Source organism: Quercus robur, chromosome 2, assembly GCF_932294415.1.
Source record: "Quercus robur chromosome 2, dhQueRobu3.1, whole genome shotgun sequence".
In the NCBI taxonomy this organism is placed as follows: Eukaryota; Viridiplantae; Streptophyta; class Magnoliopsida; order Fagales; family Fagaceae; genus Quercus; species Quercus robur.
The window spans coordinates 1,070,790-1,081,323 of record NC_065535.1 but is presented as its reverse complement, the minus strand read 5'-3'; the positions used below and the strand labels follow the sequence as shown (position 1 = coordinate 1,081,323).

At 32.9% G+C, this 10,534-nt stretch overlaps 1 protein-coding gene across 2 annotated transcripts; it reads right to left on the bottom strand.

Annotated features, from left to right (window-relative positions):
- Window positions 1–3,915: 3,915 nt before the first annotated feature.
- Window positions 3,916–9,402, bottom strand: LOC126708324 (probable beta-1,3-galactosyltransferase 12). 2 transcript variants are annotated; one of them, XR_007649188.1, is made up of 7 exons: window positions 8,784–9,402; window positions 7,179–7,331; window positions 7,007–7,089; window positions 6,791–6,890; window positions 6,554–6,667; window positions 4,906–5,055; window positions 3,916–4,422 (listed from the first exon to the last, which is right to left on the bottom strand). XR_007649188.1 is itself a non-coding variant. In XM_050408123.1 (7 exons), the coding sequence occupies exons 1-7, from the start codon at window positions 9,188–9,190 to the stop codon at window positions 4,328–4,330; spliced, it is 1,095 nt and encodes a 364-aa protein (XP_050264080.1). In that variant the 5' UTR covers window positions 9,191–9,399; the 3' UTR covers window positions 3,916–4,327. The 2 variants fall into 2 exon arrangements, 1 of the variants encoding a protein (XP_050264080.1); XM_050408123.1 differs by having other exon boundaries at window positions 4,906–5,048; window positions 8,784–9,399.
- Window positions 9,403–10,534: the final 1,132 nt, after the last annotated feature.

Sequence of the window (10,534 nt, the reverse complement as noted above, 5' to 3'; positions counted from 1 at the left end):
GAGTCACAGGAAATTGTGCAAGTGTGAGTTTAATTGTACTTTAGTTTATGTATGTGAGTAATCTATGAACTACATTGTTCTAGCTATAATATGTGTTCTATTTTTATGATTTTTTATAAAGTTTTTCCATTTCATAGTTCACATTGTTTCAGGATTGCTTTTGGACAATTGAGACGATTGTTTTAGTCAAAGATAAATTTGTATATATGAAATTTGGTTTAAAAAAAAAAATAATGTTGTTATATTAGACGATAATATGCTATCATAATGATTGAGAATTTTTTTTTAGTCAAAAGATAAATTTGTATGTATATAATTTGGGGTTAAAACAAAATATTATTATTACACTGGATCATTATTTGTTATCATGATGATTGAGAAATTATTTTAGTAAAAAAAAAAAAAAATGTATTAGTATAATTTGGAGTTAAAAAAATCAGTTGTTAACACTAGACAATTATTTACTATCATGTGGCGGTGGTGGAAGAGTCAGTGGCGGCAACAGCAGCAGTAGTGGCAACGGTAGCGGTTGTGGTGGTTGTGATTGTTGTTTATTGTAGTGGATATATTATTTTATTGTGTTGAAAGTTAAAATAAATCCACTGCTACTGGATGTTTTGTAAAGTGACTAGGTAAAATAGATAAAATAACTTTTTGTGGTACCAAATAACTAAATTTTAAGCTTCACTGTTTTGGATGCTTTAAAGATCAATGGCTGTTCATTACATTGGTTGGGCTTAAAAATGAAATTTTTTGCTGATTAATCCACATGAAGTGAACATTTGCCACATTGCGCTGTGGTACATAACTATTAGACTATTAGTCCAAGGGAAGTGATTTTTATGCCAACAGCAAAGCATGGCTCTGCTATTTGAAGTGAACATTTGCCACATTGCGTTGTGGTACATAACTATTAGTCCAAGGGAAGTGAGCAAAGCATGGCTATTCTATAAGCAATGCATGTATTTAAAAATAAATCTAACCTTTTTATATACTTTAGTATGTCAATTGGAGTATATTCTTTTATCTGTAAATTTCTTTTAAAACTTTTATCTTTGAAAATAAATCTAAACCATCAATACCATAATAAACATCATGTTTGAGAAAATATTTAAGTTTAAGACAGTATTTTTGCTAATTGTCATCATCTAGCTAGCTGAGAGAGAGAGAGAGAGAGGCGGAGAGCAAGAGTGAGAGAGAGAAAATGCATGAGTAAATTTTAGTGATTTAAGATTTTTGATTTGTTTTGATTTGAGATTGTTTTTTGGGTAATTTTTTAGATCGGATTTGCATTTTATCCAGTTGATTTTTTATTTGTCTAAAGGTTAAGGATGATTTTTTTGGGATAATTGATTTTGTTTAGACCAAAGAATTTTTTGGAGTACCAGTGTTTCCAAGAATAATCCAGATTTTTTATTCTTTGGTCACAAGGATGTATAAGATTTTTTGGAGTTTCATCTAAAACTATTTTTTTTTCTATTACCCCTTCTTTTTTAAAATTTTGGGGTCTCACTTCCACTTGGGGGCCTTAGGCAATGGCCTAATTGGCCTAGTAGAAGGGTTGGCCCTGGTTGGAAGTGATATTGGATAACAATGATTGGTGACAACCAATGGTAGTTAATAGCTTTGTCAAGCAATGGTTGGAATATGAAATAAATTGTGTAATCTATATATATATATTTTTTAGCGAGTTTTAACTTTTAAGCTAAGTACAAATGACTCTATATTTATAGACAACTAGTCGCTAACTCGTGCGATGCATAGGAAAGTTATCGAATATGAAATTTTAAAAACTTTTCAAAGATATAAATTTACCAGAACACAAACTTTTAGTATGAAAACATAGATAACGATATTTAATGGATTAGGTAATAGCACGGGCCTTTAGAAGAAAACAATATGATTTAAAAAGTTGGAAATTTTAGTATAGGCAAGAGCAAGTACAATTGTTAAGGAAGGATTAAAGGTCCTATAAGAAACATTTTTTCCAATATTTGGGCTCAATGGTAAAGTACAAAGATGGCGACTTGTTACACAAAATTCTTCTCATTATAATCAACATCCTAAAGTAAATATTCAATCCAAAAATGTGTAACCAATGTTATATATTGAATTGTTGTACGGGGCAAAGATTAGAAACAAACATATTCTTATAACCACGCCCATATAGCTTCTAAGTTCTAACTATTATGCTAAGGAACCAAACAATATTAGTAACTGAAAATGTATCATAATCTAGCATACTGATTTAAACGTTACAATTTCAAACAAAACCTTACTAAGAAAATTCCATCGGCATTCAAATATCACTTAGTTTAAGTAAAACTATAAAAGTAATAAAACTAACATTTGGAATAGAGGGCTAAAGCGTATCTTTTGAATCTAGAACATTTCTTCCTTTAAAATATGCCTGAATTGTGAATGGTTTTTCTATAAATTATTCACACTTTAAAATAATAATATTAAATTTAGTATGAACAACAGTCAAGTATGAACAGTCAAACAATTAAGCAAATTTCAAAACCAAATATAAATATATTAACATATAATATGGAACACTATTATAGATTTTATATTATATAATATTTACTTTGCACGACACAGATGATTGATTCACCCATTACTCAACAACACAACACTACACATAAAGAAATTACAACCACAAGAATTACTTTTTCTTTTATTGAAAATCGGTAGACCCACAAATAAAACTCAACCTTGTTTAAATTACTAAAGTATAGCAAATCAGCAATACAGTTGTACAACACGCAATTTAACAAAAGCAGTAAACAAAGTTCATAGTTTAGTATTAGTATAACTCTTAAGTGTTCACAGGTTAAACCGACAGACACACACACATGGAGAGAGAGAGAGAGAGAGAGAGATTGCTGGTACTGCGATGAAGCCTAGAGTCGATGGACAACCACAGTTTCACGGCAAGGCAACTAGTGGCATGATGGCTTAAGTACTGAGATGGGAGATAGGACTGCATGAAGAAGATGAAGAAAAAGGAGATGGAGTGCGTTTGTGAGTTTGATTGGGAGCGTTATGATGGTATAACGATACTTACTTTTGGGTAGCGAATGTCTCGGGCACTCTGCACATATTGTTGGGTGTGCAAATTGTAATGGTGTCTAAAGCCGGTGGTGGTCAGTTCTTGAAGAAGAGGTTTAGGGTTTTATCGTGAGGCTAGAGAGAAGAAGGCTTTCACTACTATATGCAGGGCGGAAAATAAGAAATAAATACTGCCACACACTTAATCAAACGTAACCATCAATTTCTCCATTTGAGTTTGATTGGAAGTGTGTATATATATATATATATTCTCTTTAGATAAGAAAGAAGCATTTGTTTTATATTTGGTAACTACTCCCCCAAAAGTCAGAACCGTGTGTCTCAAAATTAAAAATAATTAAAAAAAAAAAAAAAAAAAAAAAAAAAAAAAAAAGATGACGTGAAAAATTGTGAAGCTAGCAGAAGCTTCGGTTTTATATATATATATATATATATATAGATGATAGTTGATCTAGGAAGCTTTGATTATGCTTGAATCAAGGTTAATTTGATATTCCCTAATTCAGGCAATAATAGGAGTTGTATGGAATCTTCAGATACATTCGACATGTGTTTAAGATACAAATAAGGAAATAATAATAATAATGAAGTATAAGTACAAAAATAACGGCTATATGTTGACATAAGTTAGGTATGATTCACAATGCGGCCGCTATGACAGAGAAGATTAAGAAACCGCCATCAGTGGAAGTGTTGGAGCTGCTGGCAGTTACACGTGAATAAAAATCCTACACCCCACTCTTATCTCAATTTTTTTTTTCCTATTTTATACTTTGATTACTTTATAGGGAAATAAAAAGAGATGTCGTTAGCTATTATTGGCGGAGTAAAAAACAAGAGTGTACAACATGTATAAGATGCTATCATAAAACTACAAACAACAGTTGTGATCCAAAGATACATTGTACTTAGTTATAGTACACACCTCTAATTAGTTTTCGAATCCAGCACAAAAAAACATTGCAATACTGTTCATATATTTCTGTGGTACCGATGATGTCTAACCTATTCAATGGTACTGTAAAATAATGAGTGGAATCATCTACGGAAGATGGCGCAAGAGAAATGCTCACTAAGAATACACCACTTGTACAACAAGACTTAATGGATGGATACAAAAGGTCAAAGGAGATGTCATGTCTTCTGGAAGGTACCTTTAAAAATCTATTTTCCCCTAGGAACCAAGAAATATCCCGACTGATATTCATGTATTTCCAGAATGTAGAGAGTATAATCTCATACCAGAGAGGCACTATCTATCATCAACATCAGGAGGCAAGGTTGGACTTCTGGAGCACATACCAATCTTGTGAAGCTCCTTCAGCCTCTTAGTTGGATTGCATAAACCTGAATATTTTCAATAGTTTTCATATATTAGATTATGCTATAGAAAAAATATCTTATGATTTCAGTGCTAGGTTCATTAAATTGAAAACAATCAAGAGGAAAATCATCAAGACATGGTGAGGGAAGAAAAAAATGACAGTATCTATGCAGAACTGTAAAAAAACCACAAAAGTTAAAACATTGCATTTCACAAGCTACCAATGTGCAAAAGTGAATGTCTGAGGTTTGAACCCTACATGGTTAGATGTAATAAGTTGATCTCATGTTATAAGGCATATGGTTAAATCAAAACTAGTTAAACTTAAATAATTGCATCAGCCTCACTTCTCTTAAGACAAACCTTCACTTTCATGCATCAACATTTAAGCAGCACATATCAATCAGCAAGCTGTAGACTAGGAAAATGAAATTAGGCATCTGCTATTGGTGTAGTACACTATTATTAGAAACGAACCAAAAGGATAAGTTTGAAAAATGATGTACCTGAACATTTTGAGATGTCCCATACTGCAATAGATGTAGGTGTGCATCGAGGGTCACATATTGCCCGGTTATCTTCATGATGGACATTCATAGAAAGCATCCATGACCCAATTGTGACATCCTCATTGCTAAACATCCTCAAACTGAAGACTAGAAATTGCACCTAGTAAGCAGAATGATAACCATAGAAAGTCGAAATAATTTAAATATATCTCTATAGATGACATCACTCTAGCACAAGTTACACAAATAAAGAAATATTGCTTACAGACAGGAGAAAAAAAAAATGGACATAGTAATGTTTGATTCCACAGTATGGATGAATACCATTAAGATTCATAGGAATTTATGCTCTTGTTCGATATGGATGCTACTGATTTTATAGTTCAAATTGTTTTTTAATAAGTAATTAACTAAATATGGAAAGAATGCAAAAGAAACAAGTTCCTAATGGAGATAGTAAGCAATATTACTTGCAATACCAAAAAATCTACAAAATTAAGAAAAGAAGCAAAGAAGGGAAAAAGGTACTCAATAAGAGAGGGATAACGCTAATGAGAAAGGATGGTGTAAAGAGATGCATAGGATGCTTGTTTAAGGTGACAGAATGAGTTAGTATAATAACAATAAAGTTGAATAATATTGTCCTGACATATCACCCTCACTTTTTAATTTAGATGTCACAACATAAATGTTAATACTCCTGTAAATCACAACAAATTGTAAATCTAGGAGATCTAGAGCATCGGAAATCACAGGAGTTCAAGCAGTGTTCAACTTCACACATTCTAAAAAATCTTGCTAGTACTATTCTTGCTGTCAGTTTTATAAAGGAACTTTGTGGGATTTGGTAAAACCAGATTGTAACATTAAACAGTAAGCATCAAATCAAGATTTATTAACTTGGCTTGTCTTGATGACCCCCTTAACCAAAACATAGAAATGTTACATGCATATCTGCACTGGCGGAGGGAGGGACCAACACCCCCCCAACCCCCTTCTGCGGGGTGGCTTTTAAAAATTTCCCTCCTCCCTCTTATAATATATATATATATATATATATAAAACCATATATCCCAAATCATTTATAACAGTTAACCCACACCTAGGGCATGCATACTTTTATTAAATATCGTATCTTGACCATGAAATTACAGGAATAATATTTCCATATAGATAAATGTATAGACTTAGGAAAATATTGTGGCTTTCAAAGCTGTACCCTAGTTCAAATTGGAAATTTTGAATTGTGGATATGATCATCAATGAACTATCTTTTACTCCTCTAATTGTTTGAATCAAGCAAACAATCAATTTTGATGGACCAACACATTAGAACGGATGCATGATAAACAAGGCCAGCAATTACCAGATACAATGGGACCTACAAGTAATTAAAAAATCTATCCAGCAGAGAAAAGCGGTTTACTTGATTTTAAAAAATTATGCCTAACTCCATATGTAAAGAACAAATCTATTTATCAAATATAACACATACACACAGACACGTGTATATGTAGATTATAAAGGATAACTTTTATCTGATGGATGAAGACATCCTCTGGGAAAATAATGTAAAACAGCAATCACTGGCAAAAAGAAAATAACAAGTAACATAAAGAAATTAATAGAGGCAAAGTTCACAGACCTGTTATTTCTAGCAGCTGCCAGTGAAGCTACCACCTCTGCAGAAAGAACATATATAGGACCATAAGCATGCAAAAAGTATTCATTTCCAATCAGATGTCCTGATTTCTCATACCTGAAATTTGTGTGATTATAAACCCACTGATAAATTGTAAGCATACAGAGACATATTTCAGAAAAGTAAATAAGCAATCACAAAAAAATAAATTGTCAACTAATAATTTGGAAAACCACATACCATTTCATTTTAGGGTCAGTGATCACTGGCCCTTTCTTCATGCATCCGATGTAAGTCAGTGGATGTGTTCGCTCCTTAGCTAGAAGAATTGCTAGCCGATCTGACATATTATGGGAACAGCATTACATTGCATTCTATAAGAATGTTTGTATAGCATCAACAGCATTACATTGCAATTAGACCATTATTAAAGGATCTATACGCATTTTAATGTACCTGGACGTAAATAAATGACATCATCAACTTTGACATAATAATCAGCTTCAAAAAGTTCAAAGGCTGCTTTGAAGAATGCCAGGCTACAAGGCAGGGGAAAAGGAATATTAAATAAGCTTCCAGGAATATCCAATTATCAACATGACAATTAGTACATATACACAATCCTTACGATTTGTAGGGAAGGTTTAAATTGTTTTCCTCAACATCAATAACCATGAAATCTTTGTACTTCTCCATCTCTTTATGAAGCTCTGCCATCTTTTTTGCATTTTTTGATCTTCCAATTACAAACCTAAAAGCTATTCCAGTAGCTTGTTCCAACCTATAAAAAATGAAAATGAAGTGACTATGCAATTGCAGAAATTATTAAAGTTGTGATAAGTTAAACAAGAAAAAAGAATGGAAGAGGGGTTTATAGTGAGTTAAAATAGAAAAGAAAAGCATCGCATGTTTTACAACAGTAATGAAGCATTTCCATTGACAACTTCAACAGCATATATCTTGGACAGGAAAACTAGTTCTGGCAAACATGGAGAAAGTTTAACCTAACACAAATGTGTTCTTTTAGAAAGGCACAATGGAGCATCATATTTAAACACCAACTCCACACTGACAAGAAAGAAGGATTAAAAACATAAAACAATAAGGCTACTTGAGTGACTTTACACATTTCCAGGATTTCTTTGGGAACTCTCGTTGTGGAAAATGAATGAAGAAAAGTGTAAGTGTGGTATGTTTATAAAAAATGTGCCTACCAGTACCAATGATGCTACCAACTCAACAACTAGAGAAGGTTCATGCAATGTCTGTAAAAATACTCTAGCTTTCATGAAAATAACACCAGGTTCATATAGAAGGAGAGAGAGAGAGAGAGAGAGAGAGAGAGATTCCGTGTGCATTTGAACAAAGTGTAAGTGATACGCATAAGGAAGAAAAGCATTAGCCATGAATTTCAACTAAAATCCACAAAATCCTCGTCCAGACCATACACAAACAAATAAATAAGCACATATAGAGTATTTTTCATAATGATCAAGCGAAAAATAAGTAATGCTCTCAGTCTGGTAGCAGGAATTCAGCAGATAAAACACTTAAATTGTTTAATCTTAACTCGTTTTCTTCTTTGTAGGGGTTACAAGAAACCAATAACATCCACTCCACTAAACCAAGTACATTTATTTAATCGTAACTGAAGACAAAGAAACTAACAATTTTTAAGCTAGTAATTGCTTCTCAACATTTCATGTTAGTAACATTCCACTTTCTTCTTGAGTAAGAATACAAAACTTTTCTTGGTCCTTTTCATAACAGTTGATGTGGCAAGTTTTGTTAAGGTTTTATTTCTTGGATCAAACAGTACACTGTACACAAAGTGCCACATTTTAAATGACGACATTGAATACAGCTTTAGATATGTACATACTTAATACACCTTTAAATTTGTAATATTTATTTTGAACCATGAAATCATTGAGATGGATCCATTTTAAACGGAGAGAATCCTTTTACTACTTTTACTAACACCAATCAAACCATGCCACCTTAACTTTTGTAAAATCTTCTCTCTCCAAACTTATTTGAGTGACACTGAACAATCCCATTACGATTTTAACTTACTTGAAAAGCAGTTCAATTAAATTCAGATCAAGAAAGAACAAACAATCACATGCAAGCAAAACCCACCATTGATTTCCATTTGCAACGCCAACGCACAATCTGATCACAACCCATTTTCCAAAAAACAACAATTTAGCTAAACAAAAAGCTGAGATACCTCAGAAGCCCATCTGGGTCAGAAGGAAACCAAGTCTCCCTCAGAGCCAAGCGACGATCGGAGGATCCAAACCCGGTGTGAATACCAACGAACCCAAGTTGCTTAGGCCGCTCCACCAAGGCCCCACCATTGTCACCTTTCGAGTAGAAAGCCCGGAAAGTGTCTTCGGATCTGCCACATCGGAAAACGGGCACGGGTCTGGGTCGCCGGAGAGCAGAAACGGCAAGGATAGTGCTGACGAGGCCAAAGATAAAGCAGAGAAGTGAAAAGACGAGAATGGGGAAGGGGAGGTTGGTGGGGACAAGGGTAGAATTGGGTTTTTGAGGTTTGAGAGGTTTGGAGGTGTATGAGGTTGGGAGAGAAGGAGAAGAGGAACGGTGAGTGTGAGTGTTGGAGAAGAGTGGCATTTTCGTGAATTTTGGTTTGTTGGGATTCAGAGAGTTTCAGAGAGACAGAAAGACAAACTCACACTCACAAACCCCAATGCCTTTTGAGTTTTGAGAGATATTGACGAGTGTTTAGAGTTTAAAACAGTTTCTTGTTCTGGAAGTGAGTACTAAACTAAGTTAAAGAAGGAGTTGTTGTTTCAGTTTTAGTGTCTTTTTCAGTTGATTTGGATCTTTTTCCTTGAAACTATTTTTAGACTCGTCTTTTCTTTTTCTTTATCTTTTCTTTTTTTTGGTTTTAAGTATTAAATTGGTAGATCACATGTCTATCTCACAATTATGTTGCATTTGGAAATGTAAAGTAAATTTATTTTACTATTTAACTTATTTTTATTCCTATTCACAAATTTTATCATATTTTTTGACATTATTCATATCCATAGATTTGACTACACTATTTTAACTATTTTTTACTTTTATTCACTGTACTGTCCACAAAAAAAATTTTCAATTTCAACCCATTAAACGTGCCTAAACCAGCCCTTAGTGCGTGGGAAGGGGCGAAGGGCTTGTTATTGTACAATTAGAGTTTATTATGATTGGTACATGTGAAATGTTGTCGACCATACTTTACCATCTCGATTCTCACTTCTCAGAATGAGAAAGAAGATTCACATTCATCAATCAATGGGTAGCAAAAGTTATTATGTCCACTACTTATCAATCAACTTTACGTTAAAATTGTTGTCATGAATAATAGCTTCTTTTAGTAGGGCTAAATTTTAATATCAAATCAAGAACAAAATTTATGATGAATCAAATCAATACTTCAAATCGCTTACAATTTTCACATCAATGATATCAAATTAGAATTTACTGATGTGTGTCTTTGTGCTTAAGACATATATTAGCAATCTATTTTAGAAAATTTTTTATGAAAAAACGAAAAAATAATTCATTGTTTTTACATCTTTTTCAATTTTCTATAAAAACTTTCTCAAAATAGATGGTTAATGTGTGCCGTAAGGGCATACATTAACTAGACCATATCAAATTAAACTCAAATTTCATGTTTTAAAAAGGAAATTAATAAAAAATATTAATAATAAAACAAAAGTTAATGTTTTGTTCACATTCCAACTTAAATCACCAAATTGATCAGAATTTAACCAAACAAATTAAAACAAACATAATGGATTATAATAGGGCCAAACTTTTGGTTGAGGTGAAAGACGGGTGATTCATACCAATGCTTTGGTAAGGGGGAGGAGGGACATGCCAGAATTTGTGAAATTTTGGATTCAACCTAACGACATACTATACTTTATGTCCTTAAGGTATGTTTGGTTTGAGGTTGAAAAAGGA